This window comes from Oryctolagus cuniculus, chromosome 11 (genome assembly GCF_051225735.1).
Source record: "Oryctolagus cuniculus isolate XC-2025 breed Fujian yellow rabbit chromosome 11, ASM5122573v1, whole genome shotgun sequence".
NCBI classification, from domain to species: domain Eukaryota; kingdom Metazoa; phylum Chordata; class Mammalia; order Lagomorpha; family Leporidae; genus Oryctolagus; species Oryctolagus cuniculus.
In genome coordinates, this window is record NC_142877.1 from 53186266 (window position 1) to 53214104 (window position 27839).

The 27839-nt window shown below is 59.9% G+C and overlaps 1 protein-coding gene across 1 annotated transcript; it reads right to left on the reverse strand.

Annotated features, from left to right (window-relative positions):
* Window positions 1-4112: 4112 nt before the first annotated feature.
* FAIM2 (Fas apoptotic inhibitory molecule 2) lies at window positions 4113-27839 on the reverse strand. Its single transcript, XM_002711124.6, has 12 exons — window positions 27675-27839; window positions 25387-25582; window positions 23533-23636; window positions 23045-23109; window positions 22703-22756; window positions 17973-18023; window positions 17762-17801; window positions 17290-17327; window positions 16713-16800; window positions 16361-16456; window positions 14788-14841; window positions 4113-4394 (listed from the first exon to the last, which is right to left on the reverse strand). Exons 1-12 carry the CDS (start codon window positions 27687-27689, stop codon window positions 4245-4247), a joined length of 951 nt encoding a protein of 316 aa, XP_002711170.1. The 5' UTR covers window positions 27690-27839; the 3' UTR covers window positions 4113-4244.

Below are 27839 nucleotides of genomic sequence, written 5' to 3' on the forward strand. Positions count from 1 at the left end.
CAGGGGCTGCCTCCTGCCATGGTGCCCATCCTGGTACTGCTTTTCTGCTGCAGCAGCATGGGGCAGCGTGGACCTGGGACACTCGCTGTGCAGCCTGGAGCCTCTGCACCTGCTTCCTGTCCTGGGACACGACCGGCATCTCCTACTCCCAGGTCTAAAGTTGGATGAGTCACAGCATCTTCTGCCACTTAGGTAAAAAGGAAAAGGGTTGGAGGAGATTCATCCATTCATCCAGGGGTTCCTCCATTCACCCCAAATTGCTTACTGAGACCATGCATTCTAAATCCAAGAGAAGTTGCCCGGCTTTGAAGTTGCTGTTCCAGGGGCTCTGTCCAGGTGTGACACAGGCTTTCCTTTGAGAGAAAGCAAGGAAGAACTGGGGCAGGCATTTTAGTCTGGAGGTTAGGATGCTGGTTCCTGCATCCCACATCCAAGTCCCAGCTCCGGCTCTGGACTCCAGCTTCCTGCTAACTACTTGGGAGGTAGCAGTAGGTGGCTCAGGCAGTTGGGTCCCTGCCACCCACATGGGAGACCTGGATTGAGTTCTTGTCTCCCGGGGCATTTGGGGAGTGAACCCGTTGATGGAGTTCTCTCTCTCTCCCCATCTCTGTCTCTCTGCCTGTTAAATTAAAAGATAAAACAAAGACAAGTCAGAATCTTCTACCAGAGCTGTCCAAGAAATAGGCTTCCATGGAAAGGAGTGTGGTCCCTGTCCAGAGGGGCTTCTCTGGGGACTTTCCTCACCCAGGATCCTAAAATCTACATAAAGGGTTTATTGGGAAGGAGAGCCCTGTTGCTTTTTCTACAGAAAAAGGCAAACTTAGCTACAGTGGATGGCAGCGCTGCGGCGGGAAAAAAGGATCAGGTTCATGTGTGCTAAATGTTTTTATTCCTGTCTCCAGTGGGACATGAGCACTCCCCCCTCCCCCGATGGCGAGGCCCCAGGGAGCAGTCACCGGTCTCCGGGGACCTCCGAGCAGCGCAGGTCAGGACAGCAGCGGCGTCTGCACTGTGGCCCACAGGGTCCGGGGCGCGACACGGGAGGGGGGGGCTCTGCCTCAGACCCTCAGGGCAGCCGCCCAGGGGAGGGGGTGGCTCAGGGTTGGTTTGGGGCACCCAGGTGAACGGTGACTGAGAAGATGCGGCAATCCCTGGAACATAGGGGACACAGCTGGGGCTGCTGGGAAGTCAGGTCTAGGACGGTCTGAGGAAAACTGCAACCAGATCCGGGCCCCCACCTCCAAGGCCCCCCCCCCCCCCCCCGCTCTAAGGCCCCTTCGGTTTCCCTCCCTCATAACCAGACCTTGCATTCCCTCAGGAAGCCGCGGAGGGGCAGCAGAGAGCCAGCCCGGCCCGTGCTCCCCGGTTCAGCGTGCGGACCAAGGGCCCGTGTTCCCAGGGAGGCAGCCGCGGAACCCTTCGGAACAAGGGTGTCTGTTCCAGCCCCGATCCCAGGGAGGTGGAAGAACAGGATTCTTGGGGCTTCCCCAGCCGTACGGCAGGGGCCACGCGTGTGCCTGGGAATTGGCGTCCGGGAGAGAGGAAAGGAGAGGAACTCCTAGCCACCGGGCATGAGCGGGTGACCTCTAGCTTTGGTCACAAGGCGTCAGGTTCCCGGCTGCCTCTGGTTTTCTCAAATCCAATCTACCACTTTACCGCCCCAGCCCCACCCAGGCCAAAAATGCAAGGAGCCAGCGGCCTCCTGCACACCTGCCCGGCTTCGGTTTCCCGTAATCCTGCATTCCCGTTCCCCCGCCCTTGCTCTGTCCAAGACCACTGCAGGTGTTCTGGGTTCGCCGCTGCCTGGATGCAAGGTGGAAGGCGGGTGCTATGCCCTGGTCCTGCACAGCCCTGCAGGGCCGGAGCCTGCTCGGGACCCCTACTTCCTGGCTGAGGGCGTCCCAGCCCCCCGGGATTTTAACTCTCCGCCTTGGGCACTCTCTCAGTGGGCATGAATTAGCCTAAGAAGAGGAGGACTTGGACGCTGGATGCGGAAGCAGGAGAAAGGCAGAGTTTTGAGTGGCAGGACAGTGGGGGTTGGTAACAACTGAGGCCAGGGGCCTGCGCTGTGGTAAAGCAGGCAAAGCCACCGTCTGCAGTGCCGGCATCCCATAAGGGCGCCAGTTCGAGTCCCGGCTGCTCCACTTTCCAATCCAGTTCTCTGCTGTGGCCTGGGAATGCAGTAGAAGATGGCCCAAGTCCTTGGGCCCCTGCACCCATGTGGGAGACCCAGAAGCAGCTCCTGGCTCCTGGCTTCGGATCTGCACAGCTCCGGCTGTTGTGGCCAATTGGGGAAATAAGCCAGTGGGTAGAAGACGTCTCTCTCTCTCTTTCTATGTCTGTAACTCTGCCTCTCAAGTAAATAAATACATCTTAAAACAAAACAACAAAATGGAGGCCAGAGATGGGGCAAGGAACCCCTGGGTCACAGCTGGGTGAGGCAGTTGGTGGACAGAAGGGATTTCAGAAGTTCGTGGAAAATGGAATTAAACGATATTTATTTCAGGGCAAAAAAAATTTTCCAGATCCATGGGGTTGTTGTCATAATACGCATTTTCCTCGAACCTTCTGAAGATCCTTAGAAGTGTTCAGGTGCCACTTCTCACCCCCCCCCCCAATCCCAACATGGCTATGGGCGGGAAAACCGAACCCCAGACAGCAACAAGCAGGTGTGTAAGAGCAGCGAGGCTGGCATGGTGCAGACACACACACACACACACACACCCTGCCTGCTGGCTCCTTTTCTGCTCACATATCCAATACACACACACACACACACACACACACACACACCACCTGGCTCTGGGCTCCTTTTCTGCTCACAACCCAAGATGGAACAAAACTGCAAAGGCTTCTGCAATGTTTCTTGGAAACTCGAAGCAGGAGGGTGTGGAGGGCTGGGTGGGGGATGGAGATAACATCTCTGAGGCCTTCCAGGGGTGAACAGAGCACACCCCACCCCCAGGAAGAAGGGAAGAGAAGCCCCTGGAGGGAGAGGCGAAAGGAGGGCCGAGCCATCCAGCCCAGGCCTCCCTGCCTCCAGCCAGTAACTTTCCACTGGCCCGGAGCTGGCCATGCACACATGCCAGCTGCACGTTCTCCAGGTGTGGCCCCCCAGTCCCCTCCCCTGGCCGAGCTTGGGTGACCCAACGCACACCCTGCCTGAGATCCCAGCCGCCTGGAGGCTGATAAGGGAGCCCTGGCCTCAGCGCATGGGGCCAGCCGGAGGGCCTGGCCCTGGCTGTCAGCATCAGGGCTGGACAACTTGCAAAGGAGATGCAGCGATAAGGGGTGGGGGCGGGGGCTTGGGGCTGTGGGCCTGTGGGGAAGGGACGTGGCATTGCCAACACCACTAAGGCCTTAGGAGGCCCGGCGGGGAGGGGAGGGAGGCTAGCAAAGGGGAGCAGGTGGGGGAGGGCTCTGGAAACAGGTACAGAGGGGACTTGGGGGGGGGCAGGACAAGGCGCCCTCCAGAGGGGGTGGCCCAGCTGCTGCAGCCACTGCCTCTTCCCCCAGAGCCTCCTGCCTGAGGGCCTGCACACCTCTCTCCAAGCCTCAGGCCGGGGCTAGAAATCAGAGAGAATGGAGGCAGAGGGGAGGTGTAGGACTTGGCTCCACACCCCCAACACCTGCCCTGTGGACACAGCGGAGGGTCACGTACTACAGAGGGTCACTCCCTGCTCTCCAGGGGACCCAGGACGGGCCTTTTTCAGGAGAAGCCCCCTTCCCCCCAACCATGTCCAAACCTCCTGCCCCAACAGAGCTCTGTCACACCCAGGAGGGGAAACCAAGGCAAGCAGCAGAGGCACCGGCTTCCTGCCTCTCTCCTGCAGCCCTGGGCCCCTGGGCCCAAGCCCCTGGAGCAAGCGACTGGTGGGAGGCCCTTCTCTCACTTCATCCCCCACCTGTGAGCATCCCCCCTTCCTTCCAAAGTGACAGTGCTGACCTGTGGCACAGTGGCAGCTCCAGGCGTCCTGGGAAATCCTGCCAGGTCCCTCTCACCCGTCCCTCGGATCCCCAGACTCAGAGGGGCCTTCGAGTGTGACTGTCCCAAACTGGAAGATGTCATTGGAAAGGTTCTCCATGGGGCCCTGATGGTAAATGCACATGCGACATCTTAGGGGCCGGGCGGGGCACATGAGACGTGGGCTGGCGGGCAGCTAGTTTTATGTCTGGTCTTGGGAGAGCAAGGGGAGAGGGCGTTCTGAGGGAGAGGCAGGGGTGGGGGCAGGGGGCGGGGCTCCTCAATCCCGGTTGGTGCCAAAAAGCTGCAGGAAGAAGGTGAAAATGTAGATGATATCCAGATAGATGTTGAGGGCTCCAAAAATATACTCCTCGGGGCTCAGCGAGTGGCGACGGTTACCCATCAGCAACTGGGTGTCAAATGCCAGGAACTAGGGAAAGGAAAGAGAGAGAGAGCCAAGTCAGAGCCCGGTTAGAGTGACACTGCCTGCCACAGCCCCGCCGCCCCACCCAGGTCACACCCCCTCCCACCCTTTTAATCCCTTCACCTGCTGCTTGGCTGCTCAGTGCCCCACTCCCCGCATCCCCTGCGACAGCCTGGAATCTGGAACCTTCCCGACACCTCCCATCTCTGTTCCTAGTCAACACCTGCTTACTGGGCACCTACTACGTGCCAGGCAGAAAGACACAGCAGAGACACAGGATCCCTGCGGTCGAAGAGCTCAGGGAAGACCAAGAGTATAATCCAGGAAAATACAAAGCTCCCCCTGGGTGCTGGAACCCGACCCTTGGAATCGGACCCATGAGTGGGAGTGGGGAGTTAGGGAAGGCTTCCTGGAGGAGGGGACCTTCTTCCAAGTCTTCTTGCTGTGCCCTCAGGACCCTGCTCTCAGAGGCTAAACAAATGCTTCAGGGAGCAGTGAGCAGGGATTGAGCGCCTGTGATGTGCTCTGGAGACATGTTTCAGCCTTCTCAGTTTTCTTAACATCTCAATCCATCAGGGACTGTATTATTCCAGGGGAAACTGACGTTACGTGTTTGCCCAAGGTCCACAGCTGGGAAGTGGCAAAGCCAGGATTTGAACCTGAGCATCCCAGCGGTCATTCTACCCCGCTGCTCTCCTGGAGGTGGGGTGGGGGTTTGCTTGGTCTGATGGGCTGGGAACAGCTCCTCTCTGCCCCCACCCCTGCTACCCCCACCCAGCCGTCCCACTGTCCACAGTGACACCGGTGATGCTGCCTCCTCTTCTTCCCTGCCCCCTACATAGTTTTCCCCCGCTTGGGTACCAGCCCAGGGAGCATAACCCTCCGGAGACAGCGTATGACATGACAGGTACACAGCCTGTTTCCCTTGGGGGAAGGAAGCCAGCGGCTCCAAGGTTATGAACCACTGGTCCACACAGGATCAGAATCCTTGAAATTGACTCACATTCTTGTGAACTGGGCTGTGCCCAGTGCCTCCGTCACTTGCGTGTAGAAAGCTCTGTGTTCCCCAAGCCCCTGAAACGCGTTCATTATTCTACAAACCTGTATTGTGGCACCGGCTGCGGGGATGTGGGGGAACTCTCAGAGGGCTGGAGAGACCACAAGGGGCCCTAAAGCCAAGCCTGGCTTCCAGGAAGCCCTCAGATTGGCAGGGGGTGGGCAGGGGGCACTGGTAAGTGCCTGGAAGTTGGCCTGATGCTGTTATGAGGGCTGTGGGCAGACAGGTGACATTGCACCTGCAGCTCAAAGATGAGACCTATAGGAGCCCTGGGGACCTGCGGGCCACGGTGTGAAGACGGTGGGGCTCACTGTAGCAGGGGTGATGGGGGAAGGGAGAGAGGACATCGGGGACCATGGCGTTGCCCTCGAAGCTTGCACTTTGCCTACTGCTGCTGGGTGCGTGCCCAGGTCCCCTCTCCCTCACCCGACCTGAGTCCCAGGATCCAGAGGAGGCAGTGGATGTGGGTTTTACCGTCAGCATCACCAGGACAAAAGCCCTGCTACCAAGACTCAGATGTCTCCTGTGTCTCTGCAGGGAGGCAGATGGGTCCCCCCGGGGAAGGCAGTGTGGCCTTAACAGTAGGAAAATGGGGAGCCACCATCAGGATGGAGGTGCCCCTGCAGGGGTACGCATAGACACCAGCTTTGTTGTAGGATGAATGAGTTGCAGGGGCCTGAGGAACACAGAGCTTCCACACGCAAGTGACAGAGGAGCTGGGCGCAGCCCAGGTCGGGTGCACAGCGCATACACGGTGAGGGCGTTACTACTGTCCCATTCTGTAGATGAGTACAACTGAGGCCAAGGGGCTGACTCCACCACTGGGGGATGGAGGCAGGACTCAAACCCAGGCACCCGCTCCTCTGATTCTTTAGCCTCATCGCACTCCATTCCACCCTGTTCCTTCTGACTCTGACTTGGATTCCCAGGGATTCGCAAGGAGCGAGCAGAGGAACCCTCTGAAATGCTACAGCCAGCTCAGCAGAGTCGCTGGCGTCAGTTAATAAGTGGCTGGTCTGACTTATCAATCAGTAGCTTGCCTGGTTGATCTCCCAGAGCCTGGTCACCCCTGGGTGAACTAATGACATGGAATCTCTCCACCTAGCAGGCTTGGACTTGACCAGGTCTGGGGGAGGGGAGCCCATCTAAGGAGTGTCCACCCAAGAGGCCTCCTAGAATGGCCAGCTGGCTCTCTCCTGAAGACAAACCTCAATGATTCCTGCTCCTGCCCTTGGCCTTGGGTCACTACTATTTCACACATGGCACAAGGAGTCGGGGGTGGGGATGGTGAATGAGGTGCTGATGGGTGGGGCAGGGTGGGTGTGCAGGGAGGGAGGGCCCAGCACGGAGGGGCAGGTTCACCCTGCAGCCACACTCTCGGCCGGGCCCTGTGTGGCCCCAGAGGTGGGGCTTAAGGGCTCTGGAGGAGGCAGACCATGGAAAGGCCAGGCCAGCCCGGAGCTACCAAGAGAAAGGCACTAAATACCAAACGCGGGGTCTGCAGCATAGAGAGGAGCCGGTGCAGCCAGTCCGGCAGACAGAAATGCCATGTGTGTGTGCCGGGTGCACACCCCACCCGGCCTGTCCAATGCCGAGGTGCCCCTTGGCAGTGAAACGCTAGACATAACCAGAACTCTGTCTCCAGGGGTACCAGACACAGACACAGGGGCTTCCCTGGTGCGTGCAATTGCAAAGGAAAAGTGGCAGAGCAAGCCACATCCTACACTCCCATGGGACTGCACGTGTCACAGGGGCCTCGGTAGCAAATGCCCACTTGCAAAGAGAAAGATTCTGCAAGGAGAGACAGTTGGCCAGTGGCTATTGCTGGGGAAGGCAGCAAGGGACACCGTCAAAGCCTCAAAGCCACATTTGCTTTATCTGTGTAACATTTAAGATTAAAAAAAAAAAAAAAGAAAAGAAAGATTGGGGCTGGTGCTGTGCATAGCAGGTAAAGCCGCTGCCTGCAGTGTCAGCATCCCATGTGGGCGCCGGTTCGAGTCCCAGCTGCTCCACTTCCGATCCAGCTCCCTGCTGTGGCCAGGGAAGCAGAGCTCATGGCCACCTGAGTGGGAGACCTGGAGGAAGCTCCTGGCTCCTGGCTTTGGATTGGCACAGCTCCAGCCACTGTGGCCAATTGGGGAGTGAACCAGTGGATGGAAGGCCTCTCCCTCTCTCTGCCTCTCTCTCTCTCTCTCTCTCTCTCTCTGCCTCTCCTTTCCCTGTGTAACTCTGACTTTCAAATAAATAAATAAATCTTTTTTAAAAAAAGGAAAGATACGAACAAATGTACACCTATACTATGTCTTTAGAAATTAAACAACAACAACAACAACAAAACTAGAAGGGTTTAAATGACCCTGTTCATCCAAAGCTCATGCTCAGCTTCTGATAGGTGCAGCGGCAGCAGCATGAGCCGGGAGGGCAGGCTGAGCCTCCTGACACCTAATCCTGCTCCCTGCCCACCACGTGCCGCTGTACGTGTGCACACGCGTTTGTCTCTGCACGTGCCTGCTTGTGTCCATGCGGAGGACAGAGGAGGGGAGAAGGGAAGCGGAGCTCATGGCCACGAGCGACACAGACTTCTTGTGGGGGACGCTCTCTGAGCCATGGGGTGAGTGAGCTTGGCCTTTGTGATGCTTTGCTGAGGCTGGGCTGTAGGACAGGGGGAGGCGCAGGCGAGGGGAGTAGGGCTCTGGGCTCCAGGTCATCCTGATGCCAACAGAAGCTACTCCGAGTCATTGGACTGGGTGCTAAACATTCAAATGGCACAGGTGGACCATGGATGGACAAGATCTGGCCTAGAGGCCCGGGCCAGGCTGAAAGGAGAGCAGTGTGTACAGGTGTGTGGAAGAGCCCATGTGTGTGGTTTGAGGGAGGGTGTGAGTGCTACACACTCAAGAACACTGGCTAGGGGCTGGTGTCATGGTGCAGTAGGTTAAGCCACTGCCTGCAATGCCATCATCCCACAGAAAAAGCAGTTTTGAGTCCTGGCTGCTCCACTTCTGACCCAGCTCCCTGCTAACGTGCCTGGGAAAGCAGCAGAGGATGGTCTGGGTGCCTGAGCCCCTGCCACCCAGGTGGGAGACCCAGATGAAGCTCCAAGCTCCTGGCTTGAGCTTGGCCCTTCCCTGGCTGTGTGGCTATTTGGGGAGTAAATCAATGGGTAGAAGGTCTTTCTCCAACTCTGCCTCCCTTCAAATCAATCAATCAATCAATCAATCAATCAATGTTTTAACAAAAGTGTTGGTAATGTCCTTAAAAAAAAAAAAAAAAAGAACCCAGGTAGGGGAGTCCCACAGACCCGGGTTTCAATCCTGGCTCTGACCTAATGCAATTCTTTGCTACCCACAGGTAAGCGTTGCTGGTCATGGATGTGCCACGTGCTGTTGGAGCGCTTTATGTGTATTTGTTCACTCGAAAGTCACAACCACCCCAAGGTGGGAGCGATCACAACGCCCCTTGTACACACAACGCGGAAACACAGCTATGACACAATCGATCCGTTCACGCACCTGCTACAGAGATCCCCATGAAAGAAGAAGAATGAACCCCTTCCCCGAGTTACTGAGATGAGATGGCCGGGGCTCAGCTTCCGCTGCACCCTGAGGCTATGCTCGACGTGTGGTGCTTCCCAAGATTGAGAGGGATCCCTTCCCATCCTCCAGTTCTCTCTCTCATCAGCAAGGGCTGGATCAGGGCTGAAGCCAGGAGCTTCCGAAACTGCAGAGCCACAGCCCATCGCTGGCAGGAATTCCACATCCTCCCACGTTCAAGAATAACCAGCTATGTCCTGCCATTAAAATTGCTGTTGCGCATATTAATACATCTTGATAGAGTAAGTTACGCCCCCATAAATCAATCGAGTGTTTCTATCGGAATCTTACTTGGGACATAACTGGGATGCCGCAGAGAAGGGGTTCGGCCGCAGGTCCCCCGGCTGTAAGCTTTGGTGCTTGCTACGTCACCATCTACATTTGCAACAAAAGCAGAAGCCCCGGAGTGCCAGGTGCTGGGCTGCTTTCCTTCACGCATTCTCTTATCCGACCACCGCAACAGCCTCGCTTCCTAGCGGCCCCATTTGCAAGATGAGATGGCTGAGGTACAGAAAGGTCAAATAGCTAGGCCAAGGTCACAGTGTGCTAAGGGGACAAGCAAGGTGGGAGTTTGATGGGGGTGCCCTGGGGCGGCCTGAGGGCTTCCTCCCTCTCCACACACGGGGTGGGGGTGCTGAGAGCACAGTGGCGCCTGCCCTGGCTGCCCCCTCTGAGTCAGCCCCCTCTGCAGTCCCCGCCCCCAGGTTGGGCAGCTTCTTGGTGGCGGGCGGGGGAATCAAGCCGGAGCAGGGCTTTAGCAAGCGCAAGGTGCGCCCGAGGCGTGGCCAGGAAGGAGACTCCGCCCAGGAGCCATCACCAGTGAGACCACCGAGCCCCCGAGCCCTCACAGGAACCCACTCAACTTCCACCGGGGGAGTGGCACACGGCGGGGGGGGGGGGGGAGTGGCGGAGCACCAGGGGCGGAGGCAGATTAGGCTCCGGAGAGGGAAGAAGGCAGGGGCTTCTGCTTTTGTTGCAAATGTAGACGGAGACGTAGGGGACGCTAAAGCTTGCAGCCAAAGGCAGTGAAGTTAAGCTGAGTCCAGGGTAAAATCACACCCTGGCCTGGGGTGTGTGCATCCGCGCTGCCTTCCCCAGGGTTTTCCTAACAGAGGAAGGCAGGGCATATATCCGGCGGGGTGGGGGTGGAGTGCAGGGGCGCTGGAGTATTTCTCTTCAATTCCCTCAGACGCTGTGGGGCTGACCTAGGCAGTTGTGGTCTTACAAGTGACGGGGGCTGAGGCGGCCTCTCTGGGCTTCCACTAGAGCATGTCTTTGGGCCTCTACTTTCCCATCTGTGAAGTGGGCAGGGAGACGGAACGGAAAGACCGCTGAGCGAGCGTCCGGAAAGCGGGGCTTTGGTCCGGTGTGCTGTGTGCCTGCGTGCATGTCTGAGTGCATGTGTGCGGGTCTAACCGTGCTCTCTCCAGGCCTCAGCACACGCTCCTCGGGGAGGTCCCTGCCAGCCGTGACAGGTGGCCGTGTGTGGCCACAGCCAGGGGTCAGCAGCACCTGGCACCGGAGGCTGAGCGGCATCTTCCTGCCTGAGCTCTTCTTACCCAAATGCCATCAGGCCCAGCGGCATCCAGCCCTGACCACCGCCTTCTCCCTGACACCCCGTCCAGACCCCGGGACCCTGCGGGGGCCCCCTGAGCGGTCTCCCAGACTCTGGCCTGGCCACTCGGGCCTCTCATAATCTTCCTATGACCAGCAGTGGCTCCCAGCATCCTCAAGCTGGCCAAACAGGACAGGGAGGGGAGAATGCTGTTCCCATGGGACCCGCTGCCTGATTTCTAAAATCTTACGCCTGCTTTCTTCTCTAGGTCTCTGGGACTGGCTTTCCAATTTTGGTGTTTTGGAGGCATCAGCTTCCTCAAAGGAGGACCAAGGAAGGACCAACTCTGGGATGCAGCAGCCTGCCCAGCATCGCACAGGCCCTGGAGGCTCAGCCCAGCTAGAAGCCAGCGGCCAGGCCCGGGCCGCACGGCTCTCCTGTCCTGGCCCGGCCCCTCAACCCTGCCCCGTCACCGGCCCAGCCCATGAGTGTCTGCAGAAAAGCACCCAAGGAGAGGACCCTGGAGGGGAGAGGAGACAGGGTCACCCAAAGCCATTCAGCGGACTCACCCACTTCCGCCTGTATTTGGATCCCGGTATCTAGTGGGGAGTATGGGGTAGGGAGGGAGGAGACCAAAACCCCAAGGCTGCCTGAGACTGCCCCAGGGCTGTGTGGGTGAGGCCTGGGAGACCACGGCCCCCACCTGCTCCCTGCCCTCCAAGACAGCAGGGCCCCTCAGGGGAGAGACAGTCACTGGACTCTCACAGGGTCCCACCAGGGGGCTGGGAGCCCTGTCACCCGTCTCTCCCCCACCCCTCATGTGCAGGCCCCCAGTGAGGCAGCACTGGGGGAGCCCTGAGTGCACCTGCTCTTTCGCTTGGGCCGTGCGGAGGACCCCCCCCAGATCAGAGTGGGGGATCATAGAGGAGCCAACAGAGAGGCCAGGGACTCTGGGCAGGAGCTGGGAGACCCCAGGCTCCATAGGACAGAGGTAATTCTGGGAAGCCAGTCAGAGCAAGGTGGCCTGCGATGCCCTGGTATCCCATAGGAGCGCTGGTTTGAGTCCCAGCTGCTCCACTTCCAATCCAGCTCCCTGCTAATGTGCCTGGGAAAGCAACAGGAGATGGCCCGAGTGCTTGGGCCCCTGCCACCCGCATGGGAGACCCTGATGGAGATCCTGGCCCCTGGCTTCAGCCTGGCCCAGCCCTGGCCATTGTGGCCACTTGGGGAGTGAACCAGTGGATTGAAGACCTCTCTCTCTCTCTCTCTCTCTCTCTCTATATATATATATATAATTGCCTTTCAAATACATAAATAAAGGCCCCCACCATGTTGGTGTCCTCCTAATGAGACACTGATGGGTAACTGGGCACTGGCTCCTCCTCCTCCTCCCTTGAGACTCACAAGACACTGACAGCCAGTGCTCAATTCCACTGGGCAACCGCAGCTCCGACAGGATGTCGGCGGCCCGGCCCCGCCCCCGGGACCACACTTCCCAAGCATCCGTCCATTCTGTACAAGCCTGTGGAAGCACATTTCTGCATGCCAGGCACCAGGGCCGCAGCAATGACCAAGTCAGACAAAAACCTCCACTCCCAAGGATCTTAGGTTCTGCTGGACGAGGGAGACAAGATTGCGCGGCAAGGACAAGAAGCGCTACGGAGAGAAATGAAGCAGAGAGCCGTGCCTCAGTGCTCAGGCACACAGGACTGACAAGAAAGCACAAGCCATGAGCAGCTCTCAGGGAGTGAGCTTCCCAGGGGCGGCAAGGAGGCCAGCGTGGCAGCGGCGGCAGCGGAGTGGGTGGGAAGAGATCAGAAAAGGGACACGAGGCAGAGCAAAGTCCTGACCTCACTCAAAGCAGCTGCAGGCTGTGGGGGCCAGCAGGGGCAGCCTGCAGGAGGCAACGGTGACCTGGATCTGGGAGGATCCGGGAAGCAGCTCAAATTCTGGGCGGCAGGGAGGACCCCAGAGGTGTGGGGGAAGGGGAGACGTTGTGAGAGTGTTGCCAAGGTGACAGAGATGGGAATGCAATGGGAGAAGCAGGCACCCAGGGAGAGAGCAGGAGGTCAGCTCTGTGCTGTGCCTGACAGACTTCTAAGTGGGACGCTGACTACCCGGAATCCAAGAGAGTTGCGGGCCAGCGATGCGCATTTTAGAATCAAACACAGCATCAAACATGGCATTCCAAGGTCTGAGGGTAGAAAGGGGGAGATGACAGCAGGCAGTGTGGTGAGGAAGGCGGGAGAGAAATGCGGAGGGGGCGTGGCCTGGGTGCCAAGGGGCAAGCAAGCTGAAGGTTGGCAAACTGGATGGAATTCTTCTGTGAGGGTTACGCGTGGGTGGGAGGAGAGAGGGGTAGGCTAGTGAGCGCACATCCCACCGGGGGGACTTTCACTCCGTGGGGAGCATGGGGTGAGGTCAGGGGTCCAGGGTTTCGCAGGAGTTTCTTACAGTGGGTGCATTTGTGTGCCCATAGGAACCATGTGGGACCCCAAGGGCAAGCTGCTGCGGAGGCCCCCGCCCCGGCCCGCAGGAGCTGTCCTCTTTGATGGGGACCCCAGGGGCCCCGGATCCTGGTTCCCTGTCTGCCCGCTCTCTGGCCACGACTTGCTAAGGCTCCAGAGGTGGAACACCGTCTCCCTAAGAGCAGCGCGCTGTCGCCGCCTCCCTCCCTGGACTGAGCTGGAGAAGCAATGAAGTCACAGGTGTGAAAGTGTTTTTGCTAAATGTAACCAGTGGAACAGATGGCAGGGATTATTTTTATTATCTTAAAAAAGCAGAAGATTAATAAGCAGGTTTAGGGGATTAACGTTCGCCCAGCCCTGCTTGTGTGTGTGCACCTGCCTCGCACACTGGCTGTGTGAGAAGCCAGGTACCCTGGCTGATGTTCCCTGTCCTCTGCCTGCACCAGCCCCACGTGCCCTGGCCTGACTCTTGTGTGTCCCTGGCAGAGGTGGCCCTCGAAGGCCCACACATGCCTGTGTCCAGCTTGCTGCCCGCCGTGGGGCCCTCTTCATTCCGCCCTCCTGACCCGACTTCTGACCTCGCCCTCGGAAACAAGACTCGTTCCAAGGTGTTGCCTGGAGGGAACAGCATGGGTCTGGGAGCCAGGAAAACTGTACGTAGGGGTGGCCCAGGACTCTCCAGGAAGTGGGACTTTCCAGGCTGAGAATGGGAGAGCCCCAGGCACCCTGGACCTGGCCAAGGCTGCTCTTACTGATTGGCCGTGACCTTGCCAGGAAACCTGGGACTCATCCCTTAACTACTATGCGATCCGGAGTTCTCACCTATAAGAGGACGGCTTGGAGTTTCGTGAGATCTCTACAGGCTCTTGAGCCCTGTATTCATCCCCAGTGTTCCCCCTCGGGGGCCCGAGGGCCACGCCCAGCACCTCACACACAGTAGGTGCTCAATTAAGGCTTTAAGAATGAGCCCACCTCACTGGCTTGAGGTCCAGCTGTCCCCACACCTCTGCTCATAGTCATGACCCCTGACCGCTATCAGTGACCCATGAGCCTCTGAACCCGTGACTGAGGCAGGAACTCTGGCCACTGGGTTGGGCTGAACATTGGTGCCTTCCTAGGCACAATGACCAGTGCAAGCCCGCCCACCCGAGCACTAGTGTTGGTGCCTGGCCACCTCTTGTCTACTGGCCATTTGCTGGCGGCTGCTCTTGGCCAGAATGCTATATGACCTTGAGATCTCGGTTTCTGTATCTTAATCAAATAACAGTAAAATCGGTCTCACAGACGGACGGTGAGGCTAGCGGGAAGCAGGTGTTTTGCCAGTATCCGTGCTATTGTTCCCCTAACCAGTCCCAGCCCCCGCCACGCTCCAGTAGACAGCAAGCCCAGCCTCACCGGGCCACACAGAACCCGATGTCTTCCCAGCTTTCCAGGAAGCCTATACCCAGAACGACAGCTACTCACTCGACCCCCAGAGCCAGGATACCCCACTTTCCCAGCTCCACCGGCAGCAGAGAGAAGGCCTAATACCTTAATACCTAATACCTCTGCCCACAGCCTGGATCCTCCTGGGACAGCTTCCTCCCCGCCCCCCAGCTCAAAACTCCCTGAGCACAGCCCGGCCCACAGGTGCACCCAATGGGTTCAGGGAGGAATACAGGGGTGGGGGAGGGACTTGGGGACACAGGGGAAAGTCTGAAAAGGCCACGTGGGGGCCCAAACTCACCAACGTAAACACGCCCGCTCCCAGCACTGCGTAGATTGCATGGAGCCAGGGCACCTGTGGGCAGATACAAAATGAGATTAGGGACAGCCAGGAGGGGCAGCAGAACAAGTGGCCACGATACTGGAGGGCGTGTGTAGACCAACCCCAGTTCTCCCAAAGTGCCCCAGGGCTGAGAGGGGTCGGTGGGTCCAGGGATCCTAGGTGGATCACAGAAGGAGCCCCCCATGGGGTGACTTCTAAGGACCTGGCCCTCTCCCCACATACACCCCCCACCCCCAGCCCAGGCTCAGGCTGGAGGGGGAGGAGGATGAAGGGATGGAGGAGGAGGAGGGAGGTTCATCCTCCCTCCCAGGTCTGGCTGCAGGTTGCTGCTGCCTCCCAGGGAGCACTCACCCCCAGATCAGAGTGTGGGTCTGTCTGTCTCTCTGGCTGGGAGCTTCCTGGCTCTGCCTTGGAGGTGAGGGGCCTACGCGGAAACGGCCCAAGACGTGAACACAAGGATTGGGGGGGGGGGCAGCTTTGCAAGATGGGCTTGTGTGCAGAGGCAGCTACAGCGATCCCTAACCTCCGCTCCCCCCAGGCTCGCCCCGCCCAGGTCTCAAGGTCACTCAGCTGTGAGCCAGCCCCCTCCCCCAAGAGGAGTCACCCTGGCCTGCGCCCTCTGTGAGGCCCTCCCCCAGAAGGTCCCTGGGAACAAAGCCATCCTATCAGCCTGGCCTCTGCATAAAGGGCTCTTTGAAGTCGCCAGGGTGCCCCTTCCCGCAACCCCCTCCCCATCCTGGATACACAGAGGGCCCCCGGGCCAACTCCGGTCCCTCCTTTCGTCAACAGGATCTTGGGAAGAGCCAAAGAAATGCCAGAACCGATCCTGGACCGGGAGCCAAATGCCCCAGGCTGGGGCTGGGCAGGACAGGAGGTGGAGAAGGCTGAGGGCAGCAGTTCGGCTCCCAGCCCAGGCAGAAGCAGGACCAGACAGCGTGGCTGAGGGGGTGGTCAAGCACTGAGCCCCCCCCAACGGGGCGCCAACAGGTTCATCTCCCCGGTTCCCAGGGTTCAGGCCTCAAGGCTCTCCTGTGATGTCCCCAAGCTGCCCCCTGCCCCATGTGCTGGAGCCTCAGCACCCACACAGTTCTGGGCAGACAGCTCTAGAAAAGCAGAAATTTGGCTGCCAGCTTCTGGGTGCTCGGGGGTGAGGGGGCTCTGCTCCAGCCCCACAATCCCACTCCCCACCTGCCTGGCAGATTCAGTCTCTTTGGACTTCCTCTGCAGCCCCGTGGAGCCCCAGTCCTTCCTCCCCTGCCCTGGGGTTTAAGTGCTCTGGGTGTCCCCAGGGTCTCACCTTACCCTATGGGGAAGAGGGGGGTGTCAGGAAGTGGGGGGGAGAAAGGTGAAGCCGGATGTGGCTCCTGGAGCCGGGCAGGTGTCCAGGCCTGCCAAGAAAAGCCTCCTTGTTTGCTTACACTGCCACGGGGCCCGGGCAGGTGCCAGGGGCCTGGACAGGGTGGCAGGCTGTGGGGCTTGGGCTCCGGGCCAGCCCTGGAGGGCACAGGAGATACAGGGCCCGCAGACTCACATATTGGAAGGGCAGGAGGATGGCTAGGATGAGTCCACTGAACAGAAGGGTCATGAGCAGCACGAAGATCACGCCCTGGCAGGAGGTGAAGTCAAACTGTGGAGACAGGACAGCTGTCAGAGCCTGCGCATGCGCACCCACCCGGCACCTGCACGGGCCAGCTCCGCCTTCCCGGGGTTCCCCCCCAGCAGCCACTGGGGCACTTACCCCCTTATACCTGCGGCTTCTCCCCTTTCCCCCAGGAGGCCTCCCCTGACCTAGCGCCTCCCCCCTCTCCCCTCCTCCTCAACCCTGGATCCCAGCCGACTGTCCACCCTCTGCTCCGCCTGAAACTGGGCCCCCTGAACCTGACCTTGGTCTGGAAGCTGAAGATGGTGACCGAGAGGCAGACGAGGGCTGTGATTCCCAGGCACAGCAGCACAGATGTGGTGTTGTAGTAGCTGCGGGCGTCAGGACACATGGGGGTCAGCCTCTGGTGCATGCGCGCAGGGTGGAGGGGGCCTCTGTGCTCCCCCACTCCTCACAGTCCACTCCCCTCTGCCAGGACCTGTGTGACCTCTGACCCAGCCCCGCCCCCAGCCCCTTCCCCTGATCCCTCCTGCCTCAGCTTCCCCAACTTTCCTACTGAACCATACTTAGACCCAGGGTCATGTTGGAAGAATCTGGGACAGGTGGGTGCGGGAAGGGGGAAGGGGTCTCTGTGGGTGCTGGCAGTGGCTTTTGGGGGAGGTGGGCCTGCAGAGTCATGAGTCTGGGGTCTTTCAGCTGCTGCTTGAGAGGACTCCCCCTTGCTCCCCACCACTCCCCACCCCCACCCCACAGGCCTGCTGAGCCCTTGGAGTGCCAGAGGGGAGGAATTCCACCTGCTCCAAATGCCCCCATCAGGGTGTGGCCCAGCCTGCCCTAGGGCCCTGCTCTGTTCCCTTTACCTGGACAGCATCCCAGTGAGGTACGCCATGGACAGGGTCTGCAAGGAGAAGCAGGGTGAAGGGATGTTCGTGGCAACACTCAGACTTTGGGGGCCCCGGGCACCCTCCAGGTCAGCCTGGGCCTCTGCCCCACGCATGCTCCTGCCTGTGTCTGCAATCCGGACTCAGCCGGCGCAGGAACGTCCCAGAGGCCAGTGCACCTGCTGTTTTGTTCCTGGCAGCCTCATCCTTCCCTCCCTGCAAGGGTCCCCACACTTCTACATAGCCCAGAACTCCGGGTGCCCCCATAACAAACCTCTCAGACCAAAGCCACAAGGAAAAGGGGTGGGGGTAAGGGGAGAGCAGCTCCTTGGAAAGAGACGGCAGAAGGGCTCCATGAAGAAGTGGGCTGAGAAAGCCCCGTCCCCGACCCCCGACCCAGGCTTCCCCTCCTCCTCCATCCCCAGGCAGCACCTGGCCCCAGATCACTTACGAACACGGTCAGAAGAATCAGGTTCCATGGAAAGTGCCTCCTGCAAGCAAACCCAGGCTCAGAGGGGTTTGTGCCCAGCCCCTTCCCGCTCCTTGGGGTCTCCTGCTTCAGCCACATCTCCCTGTGCCCCCCATCTGTCTACCTCCCCCCGCATGAGAGGGAGGGGACACCCCTTTTCCTATAAGCTGATCCCCGAGAGTCATTATTATACCTGGGTCCAGAGCAGCAAGCCAGGGTCAGATAGGTGACGAAGAACACAGCGCTGTGGACAGAAGGAAGGGGAAAGGGTGGGTCAGCCGCAGCCTGGTGTCCTCGAATGTGCACCCCTTCTCTAGGAAATAGGTTCTTTACAGTGTAGGCGGCGTGAGGTCAGGGGACTTGTCTGGGGACCAGGGCCAAGCAGCCAGCATGTTGCTTGCCACAGCCGGCTTCAAGCCCACATGCGCCTGCTCCCCACACTGCCTCATTCTGCCCTTCACGGCCCCCTTGTGACCTGTGACAACCTTGTGGGTCCCTAGACCGCCACTGACCAGTCCCCGCATTAGACTGCAAGTTCAACATGAGCAGGGCCCCTGCCCTGCCAGCCTGCACCTGGCACTTACTCAGTGAGTTCCTGGGTCAGGGGCCATGTGTGGTGGGGGAAGGGCAGGTGCTCGGGGCAGTGCAGAGGTGGCAATGGTGGGTCCAGCATCCTCTGGAGAGCAGTGGAGGAAGAGGCCAGTCCAACAGGCTGGAGACGAGGACTTGGGACCCAAGGGAGGGCTTGCCCATGCCTACCTAAGTTAGTGCCACCACCGAGGCACGGTCCCCAACTCCTAATGGACCTTCAACGTGGCACAGTCGTCCTCTCCCCATCTCCTCCCTGAGCTCCCTCCCGTATCCCAGCTGTCTTCTGCACATACGCACGCACGCACACACGCACAAGCCTCCCAGCTGCCTCACCCCTGTTGTGTCCCAGAAGGAGCTGTGACGTTGACAACGAGGTGGGGCTCCCTGGCTGCCATCACACTGCATCCTCCTGCTGTCTCTCCTCCCAGCTCTGGTCCCGCCCCCTCCACTGCCAAGCAATGTCTGAGAGGTAAGCCTTTCCGCTGGACCCCCCTGCCACTTGAGCTCCAATCCGACATCTTCTCTGCCTTCATCCACCCTCGCAGCCTCTGGAAAGGGACCTCCACTCCTGGCATCCTCTTCTCCATCTCCCGACCCAACAAACCCAGCCCCAACCCCAGTTAATGACAGCTGGCTTTGCCACATCGCAATGATCTGAGTCCCACTGACACGCGCCAGCCCTTACCTTACCTGACTTCCCAGCATCCTCTATTCCTGGCCACTCCTTCTCAGCCTCCTGCGGTTCCTTCAACACAGGCTCTGCTCCCACCACGCTCTCCCGAGGCAGGTGCACCTGTCCACGTGACTCGCACTCCCGTTTCACCTCGGTTTTTCCCTTCTCAAACCCAGACTCAAATATTCCACTGCCATCCGGGAAGAGGTGGGCACTCAGCCCTCCATCGTTGCCCGTTCCTACTCCTGCAAAGGATGCCGCACAGGTGGAGGCTCTGGTCTCCAAGCAGAGATGGCAGCATCATCCTTGGCTCTCACCTGGTCCCGCCCAGCTAATCGCCTGCATCTGTGCATCTGCCTACTCAGGCAGTTCACAAACCTGCTGTCTTCCCTCTTTCCCACTAGCACCCTCTCAGCGTCTGGCCAAAGCTGTTGCAGCCCCTTTGGTCCTCCTGCCTTCCACAATCCAGGCCGTCACGTGACTCCTCAGTGGAGACTCCCCAGAGACCTGGCAGTGCCCCATCCGATCCACGCCCTCCGGCCTCTCCAACCCGTCTCTCATCACATTCCGCCCCCTCCACACCCTTCTCATCACAACCTGCTCTGCACCCTGGAAATGCGCCTGCCCCTCTTGGCTCCTGCTGGCCAGGACACCTGAGGTTTCCTCTTCCAAGAAGCCTTCCTGCATTGCCCAAGTGAAGCCACACCTCCATCCACAGGTGCAGCATCCGGGGGCGGCCTGCCGTATACTCGTGTTGTATTGTTGACTGGGGGCTTGGCACCTGCTGGGTGCTCCTTACATGTTGCTGGGTGAAACAGAAACACAACCAAGAAACCAGAAACCTGGGGTTGCGGCAAGCCTATAGAATAGGGGGTGAGACCCCCTCCCACTGCCTTAACCCTTTCCTGTTCTTCCCTGGTTCTCAAATAGCACGGAACTTGTCCGGGTGACGGGGTCCCCCTGTCAGGTGGTGTGGGGGTGCCCTTTCTCCATCCTGTCCCAGTTGGGAAACAGCCACACCTGTCCTCTCTTGGCCACCTTTGAGTCATTCCTCTGCCACTTAACAGCGCCAGCAAGAAGAGTCCATCTGCATGTGTCCTGGGTGTGGGCCCTGTCTTCCAGGCCAGACTGGAAGCTTCCTGAGGGCAAGAGCCCACAGCTCCTCAACCCCTGGACAGGGGAAAGGAAGACGGGCAGAGGGACCAAAGCCCCAGGGATCAGGACGCAGCTGTGAAGCCTGATGCACGCCGCCCGCCTGCCCCAGCTCTGCCCCTGCACCCGCGCAGCCCTGTACAAGTTCCTTAGCAGCCCAGGCCCGGCTTCCTCCTCTGCAGATCAGAAACACTGAGCCCAGCTCACAGGCTGCGGGGAGGATGGAGGAGAGAACGCAGTCCCATCAGCGCAGGGCTGAACACAGGGCAAGGACTCTCTGATGGGAGTTGCCATTATTATAATTAGACACCGGCTGATGGACAGCTCCCTCCGCCCCACCTCTGCTCTCTTCTGTTCTGCCTGCCTTTCTCCCAGATGCCCCGCTGCACAGACACTGGTGGCTCAGCGGGAGCAATCAGACAATAAGGCGAGAACCCACGGGGGAGACGCCTGGGGGCTGGGGTGGGGGAGCTGGCATCCCAGGGGGCAGAGGATGAGTCATAGAAGAATGAGAGAACGCAGGGCGGGCTCGCACGTCAGACGCTGAGCCCCAGGGCCTGGGCTGGTCTGCTCCCAGAGCGACGAGACCAAACCCGGCACCTCCCCAACTTGGCCTGTTTTAGGATGCAGTCCTGCATTCTACGGGGGCAGCAGGGCCTGGGTTTCACCACCAGAAACACCTGCTTCTCCAGCCTGGCTGTGCTGCTTAGGAAGCAAGAACAGCTCTCTGAGCCTCAATGTTCTCATCTGCAAAATGGGGGTGAACAACAGCATCTGCCGGGATGAAGTGAGACGTTTATACATGGGGCCCCACTCGTAGAAAAAGCCATGTTGTATTCCTTGTGCTGTTTGGGTTGTTCTCAAAGGCAGAGGATGGAGCAGCTCTCAGGCGTGGTGGCGGAGTCGGGACCCTGTAGCCCTCAGACACCAGATGGGATGTGGGGAAAGGCAGGGCAGAACCCAGGCAGGCTCCCTGGAGGAAACATCATGGTGCCGAGAGAAGCCCAACACCTTCGAGGTTTTGTGGCACCCGGTGAAGAACATATGGTTCACGCCCACCTCTGCCTGTCTCTGCCTGAGCCAGGACGTGGAAATGCCAAGGGCAGGCTCCCAGGTGCTCCTTCCCCACCCAGTGCTCCCTTCCCCTACACCTGAGCTGCCCCCCCACCCCCACCAATCTGCTCAGAGCATCCCCCTCCCAGCCCACTGGCAGCAGAAGGCCCTGGGGGAGGGGTCCCAGGGCTCCACTGTCCAGGCCTCGGGGCCCCCGGCTGCCAGCACTGCTGACGTGCCGGGAGCCATGCCAACCCGCCATGTGGGCTGGCCCGGGTGGCGGTCGCTGGGGCCTCATTAGTTCTCCCATCCAGGGCCTCCCAGTTCCCCCGGGCCCAGGCTGCCTGGCCTGGTCTGCAGACAGTGCTCTGCCCTGTGCCGCAGGAAAGACTCTGCCTGGCAGTCTCCTTGCCCTGGCGGCGCCAGGCTGTCCCACCACGGGGCTGGAATGAGTCTCCAGGCCCAATACTGAGGGCTGAGCCCCCTGCCCCACCAGACCCCAACCTGGGCACAGGTGTGCCGGGGAGGGGGAGGGGCAAACTCCTTGGTCAGCCCCACTGCTCCCCTGCGTGGAGTCCCCTCGTGCCTATGCCACTCCTTCCCATACAGCGCCTCAGTGGTCTCCGCCCTCCTTGCAGGTGCACCTTGGGATATGTGCAGGGCTCCCTTCTTCCCACCTCTCTGCGGCTGCCTTGCGTCACCCCAATCTTCCCCAGCAGCCCCAGAACAGGGCTGGGCTCACAGTGGGAGTGGAGGGAGACCAAGACCAGTGTATTTCTGCTTTCGGCGTCCCCTGGGGCTGCTGTGGCCTGAGTCACCTGGACAGAAAGGTGAAAGCAGCTACACTTCAAAGCCCTTCTCCAAGGGATCCGCACAGGAGCCAAGTGGCTCTAGGGTTGAGGGGAAGCTGCCAAGCAGAGGTATTAGGAGCACAAGTCTCAGCCTGAACCCTGGGTTTGAGTCCCGGCTCCACCACTGGCAAAGCTGGGTGACCTTGGGCAAATGACTCAACCTCTCTGAGCCTTCGTTTTCTAAGGTCATCGCACTAAGCAGATTTGAGGATCGGATGCAACATTGTACACAGAGGGACACCCAGCCCTTATTAGACACTCTCTGAGTGGGAGCTATTATGATTAATGATTGTGCAAGCACTAATAACATCGTTAATAAGAGCAGCAACAGTATCATTATTGTGGGTCGAGGTGTTCCAGTCCCCCTCCCCTTAAGGTCGATGGTCTCCATCTCCCCAGCCCTACCTAACCAGCACGCGCGCCATCTCTCCTCTGCCCCACCAGATCTCAGCTCCCTCCCCTCCCCCCAGCAAGATCCTACAGAATGCAATAGGGCCATGGGGAAGCCTGGGTTTGGATTTGTCTGCACAGACACGGCGGCTCCCTCCTCCCACTCCTGGGCATCTCTGGGAAGGGGCCCCGGGGGGGCCAGGGGGTACTCACTAGGACGCCCAGTACCAGCCCGGATTGGCTTGAACATAATCCTTCACAGGGTCACTGCAGAGAAGTGGAGAGAGTCAGGATGACCCCAAGTCTGCATTTGTACCCCTGCCCTGTGGCTGCCCTGCACAGCCCCCTGGGCACGGAGCAGTGGGTCCCTTGGGTGTGTGGCAGATGCCCTGGGGTGGCCGATGGCCCAGAAGGCTCCAGGTGCAGCCCATGCCCGACCAGAGGACGGCTCTCCCAGGCACTCTTTTGGGTTCCTCCCCGCATGGGGGAGGAGCCTCCAACCACATCCCGGGAGAGACCCTCCCAGGCCCACGTCCATGCATGTTGTCAACTCACCAGAAGGTAAAGAGAGCCACGACGCCCAAAGTCACCAGCAGCTGGATCAGCAGGATGGTGTAGACCTGGGGGAGGGAGGAGGCTCACACTCAGCCTGGGGCTGGGGGGCGGGGGTGCTGGGTGGGGCTGGGTGGACTCAGGCCCCCAGCCAGGCCCCAGGAGAGCCCGCCTTCCCCAGGGGACTCAACAAACTCTCCAAGCTCATGGCCTGGGTGCTCACCCTGCTTCCTTGGGGTCACTGGGACCGGCCTGGGACACAGAGAAAGGAGAGTGCCGAGAGCGGACCCGCAGGAGAAGGGGTGGAAGAGATGACGCGTGCAGGGGTGGTGGGGAGCTGGGGTGAACCCTAAGATGGCCCTGCCCTGTGGGTGCTGATGGCTGGGATCCCCCAGGAAGGGGGAGGAAAACTTCTGTGGCCAAGGGCTGGGCTCTTCGGGGCTCCCCCAAGGAGGCCCCCAGTCCTAGAGAGTCGGGTAGAGGCAGCTAACCTTTCTGATAAAGACGCGGCGGACTTTCTGGTCGTCCCAGCTGAAGGTGGTGAAGAGTTCATGGTGTCCAGTGGAGAATCCGCGGTCATAGCTGGAGCTGCTGCCTGCGTGGGCAGGTAGAGGGCCGTGAGGGTCCCCGTGCGCGCGGAGCTAATGCCGCCAGCGGCCCCCTGCCCAGGGGGCGCCATTCCATGCCATGGGCTCTCTGCATCTGCTGAAGTCCTCCCTCTGGCCACATCACCCAGCACCACACCCCTGCCCGCCCCTGTTCCCTCTCCCCTGTCACGTCTCGCTTTCTCTAGAATGAGCTGTCATCTCCCTCCCTGGCCCTACACCCTGGCAGAGCCCAGATGATGCTATCCACCTCCTGGACACCAAACCAGCTAACAACAGAAGCCTGTGGCTCTGTGCCTGGTGGCAACGACACCACCGTCTCCCTAGTACCCCCCCCCCCAAGTTGAGGACACTCCCAAGTCCTCACATGGGGTCCCTTAGATCCCCTCCACTGTCACCCCCTCCCCGCCCTGCTAGTCCCCTAGCATGGCCCCCGTCTTGGTCTTTCAAAGCTGCCATTCTACTGCCCTGTGGTGAGCTCTTCAGTGACTCCCCACTGCCCTCATTCAAGTTCAAGTTCCCTATCAAAGCCTGCACAGCCCTGGTGAGTGGGGCCACTGCCACTCCACTGCACATTCCTCCCTCCCACTCTTCCCATCAGCCTCGCGCTCTCTTTGCCTCTGGGCCTCTGCACATTCTTTTCTTTTGGTCCTAAGCCCTCATCTCCCTGGCAGAGCCTGGGATGGGGATACGGCATGGATACCCCTTCCTCCAGGAAGCCTTCCCAGACTGCCAGGCAGGTTAGGTGTGCTGCCCAGGCCTCTCTCACTGCCTCTGGATCACTGTGTGATAGTCATCCCACTTATTCATCTCATGCAGCTAACTTTGTCAGGGCAGGGATTCTGGCAAGGCTTGCAGATCAGTGTGTCTCCCCAAAGGAGCCCAGGGTGTCAGACCCTGCCTTGGTGCAAGTTTAGCCAAGTGTTGGTCTTGTCACATGCTGGCCTGCCTTCCCGCCTCCACAGCTCCTTGGAAAACGGCTCCCGTGGTAGTCACTTCCGGAACTGAGAAATGGGAAGCGAGGCAGAGGACAGAGGTAGATCCACTGTAAACCCAGCCTGGGGGCTGGGCACCCTCAGCCACTCGTCTCTCCTTGTTCCTTTATGTTCTAAATACATCCCGGCCAAGATCCAAATGGCCAGGACCCAGCAAGGCGGGGGAGAGGGAGCAGGCACGCTGTCCCGGGGGGTTGGCTGGGGGCGGGGCAAGGGGGCTCCATGCAAGCCAGACCTTCATGAACCTTCCAGTAGGTCACATTGGGGTGAGTCTTCAGGGCTCTGGCCCCGGAGGACGGGGAGTGGGAGGGTCGGCCCATGGCAGCCACTCCCTGTGAACAGAAGCTCTGTCCAGGGGCATTGTCCTTGGGATTCCTTCTAGAATTCTGCGAGCAGTGGGGGCGGGGTCAATCAGTGATGAGGGGCTTCCCTACAGCCTATGGGAAACTGTGTGTTCCTGGCCGCCAGGTAAGGCTCCTGAAGTGAGTGGCTCAACCCAGCCAAACACCCCCAACGGCTGCAGGTGTGTCGCCCCAGTCACTTATCTGATGGTGAACACTGCCCCTTTTCTTTCTCACGGAGCCCTCCAACCAGTCCTCTGAAGCCCTCAGCCTTTGATAACAGCCTCGTGCAACACACACACAGTGCATCTCTTTCTGGGTAACTAACTTCCTCCTACCCGGCTTTCCCACCTGGGTCCGCCACTCCCTGCGATGTCCCAGCCTCTGGGAACTGGGAGACTTACTGGGGTCCACGTAGGCCCAGCTGGGGTGGAGAGGCACAGCTGTGGAGGTTGGGGGGAAGGCCCCTGCCTTCAGCCCCTCCCCAGAGGTGGCCTCTTCGTAGGAGGGCGGGGCCGAGGGCACAGCCGGAGTCTCCTTCTTCTCCCCCTGCGCCTGCTGCTGCCCTTCGGTCCCGGGGGCCTTGTTAGCCACGGAGAGCTGTGGAGCAGAGCGGGGAAAGGTGGTCACCAGGGAGAGGGGGCTTCCACCTCCGCGTCCCCAGCCCCTTGGTGCCTGGGGCTTCCTGGCAGGTTCTCACCTATGCTCAGAAGGCAGGCGTGTGCACCGAGCCTACCTATTGGGTAGCCAAGAACTCTGCTCCAGCGGAAGTGAGGAGGGAGGGGCTTCCCCGAAGAGCCCACCACTGCTGGTCACTGTCCCCGGGGCAGGGACCGGGACTCCCTGGGGCCCAGGAAAGGGTGGCACAGAGGAGCCCCTCAGTAGTGTCACTGATGGAGTGTTCTCCCATCTAATCTCTCTGCCACTTTGTGGGCTGTATGCTGCCTCGGGATCAGAGAGGAAGTGACTTGACCAAGGTCATAGGGCCGCATGTGGCCTGCCTAGCTACAGGGCCCGGGCAGTGGCCCCTGGGACTGGCTTCCTTGGGCTGGGCTAGTAATGGCACAGGAGCATGAGGAGGGGAAAGAAAGAGGGTGGGGAGTGAAGAGAAGAGAAGTGGCTGCAGTGTGCAGAAAGGGCAAGGGGTCCCCACGAAGGGCCCCGTTCTGGCCTCATCCTGTTGGGACCTCAGCATCTCCCCCAGCCCAGAACACTTCCCTCAGAAGGCACACAGTTTAGCTCCTACCTTCACTCAACAAATGGGGAAACTGAGGTCCAGGGGCCAAAGTGTTCCCAAGTCCACTTATGCGCTGCTCTGCCCTCTGCCTTACAACATACACTGAGCTGTGCTGAGGGGATACGAGCTGTGAGGGCTGGAACACTGCAGCCAGACGAGGAGAGGCTGCTGTGGAGGGAGTGGGGTGTGGAAAACACAGCGACACCAGGCCCTGGGCAAAGGGGAATCGTTCAATGCAAAGGTCCCCCCCACCAGAAGGAAGGCTGTGGGCTCCTTAGCAGGGAGACCTGCTGGCGGTGGCCCAAGGACAGGAAAGGGCCAGGAGGCTTTGAGTACCCATCTGGCCTCCAGGACCCCTGGCCTGGAGGAGTCTTTTCCACTCCCTCCACTCCTGGGGCGAGGAGTAGGTGGGTGGGGGCGGGGCCGGGGTGGAATGAGAGGCTCAGTGGAGGGGATGCACCTGCTTTTCACAGCCCTCAATCCTCACCAGGCCTCCTCGGTGAGGGTCCTTGGAGCCCAGGCCCGTGAGAACGCTTCCCTCCCATTCCCCACGCCCTGTCACTGCCCCCCAAGACCAGAGAGGACACCCAGAACCCCCACTGCAGTGCCCGCCCTGCCATGCAGCCCCCAGAGCCTCCTGGGCCCTGCCCACCCCCTGCCCCGATGGTATTCCCAAATGAGGGCTGGCCAATGGTGGGGGGTGGCATCACCCAGTGACACCACTTTGAGGCCCGAAGAGCTTAAAAACAGGATACGGGGGGGGGGGGAGGTATCTGAGGAACCAGGGACGGCTGCCATTGGCTCCGAGGCTATTCTTGGAAAGAAGAAGTGGGGGGGTGCAGGGGGGCCTTTCCTCGGTCTCCCTGTCCTATCCCCAGTACCCCCAACCACCGATGGGGACCCCCCTGTGCCCCTAGGCCCCGCCTTTGTGTAATTCCACAGGCTGTTGACATTACATAACCCTAGGAGGCCAGCCAAGTCCCTGCCCAGCCCTTCCCCCACCACTCAGGGCTGAAACTGGGGGAAAAGAGATGTTGTGTCCGGTCCCCACCAGCTCCACACCTCGTGGAAACCAAAACAAAAATCAGAGCATCCTGATGCAGGGTTGCCATAGTAACCCCAGCCACACGGGATGGCACGCAGACATCCAGATGTTAGCTAATGAGGAGGGAGGTGCTGGGGGGTGCTTGTAGAGGGGGCAAAGACCCTCGCAAAGTGGCTGGGTTTGGGGCTGGAGGGTCGGACCACAAGGGATGCTTCTCGGGCGCTGTCCCTCAGGGCTGCCCTGGCAAGCAGGTGCCTGGGAGGGGCGGGGGGCGCGAGGAGAGGACAGCCACGTCTTGCAATGGACCTTTCGGCCCTGACCGAAAAAGAGGATGCTTAAGGGTGCTCGCTCGGATGGCAGGGAGGCAGGAGCCCAAGGGATGGAGGATGTGCAGGTAGGGGTGCCGGTACCTTGCCCTGGGTCATGGTGCCGTCTCTCGGGGAACGGGTCCCTGAGGCAGGGGTGGCCGCTGGGGTCAGCGCAGCCTGCCTGCGTCGCTTCCTTCCTGCGCGTGGATTCTAGCAACATCCACTGCGGCCGGGCCAGGCGGACCGGAGCGTACCATCGGCGCGGGG

What these genes read in the sequence shown, in the direction of transcription:
- FAIM2 (XM_002711124.6), bottom strand. An exon ending in GCCGCGTCTTTATCAGAAAG is followed by an intron (nt 23,110 to 23,532) that starts GTTAGCTGCCTC and finishes TCCCTCCCCCAG; the next exon opens with GTCTACACCATCCTGCTGAT. An exon ending in TCTTCAGCTTCCAGACCAAG is followed by an intron (nt 16,457 to 16,712) that starts GTCAGGTTCAGG and finishes CTGTCTCCACAG; the next exon opens with TTTGACTTCACCTCCTGCCA.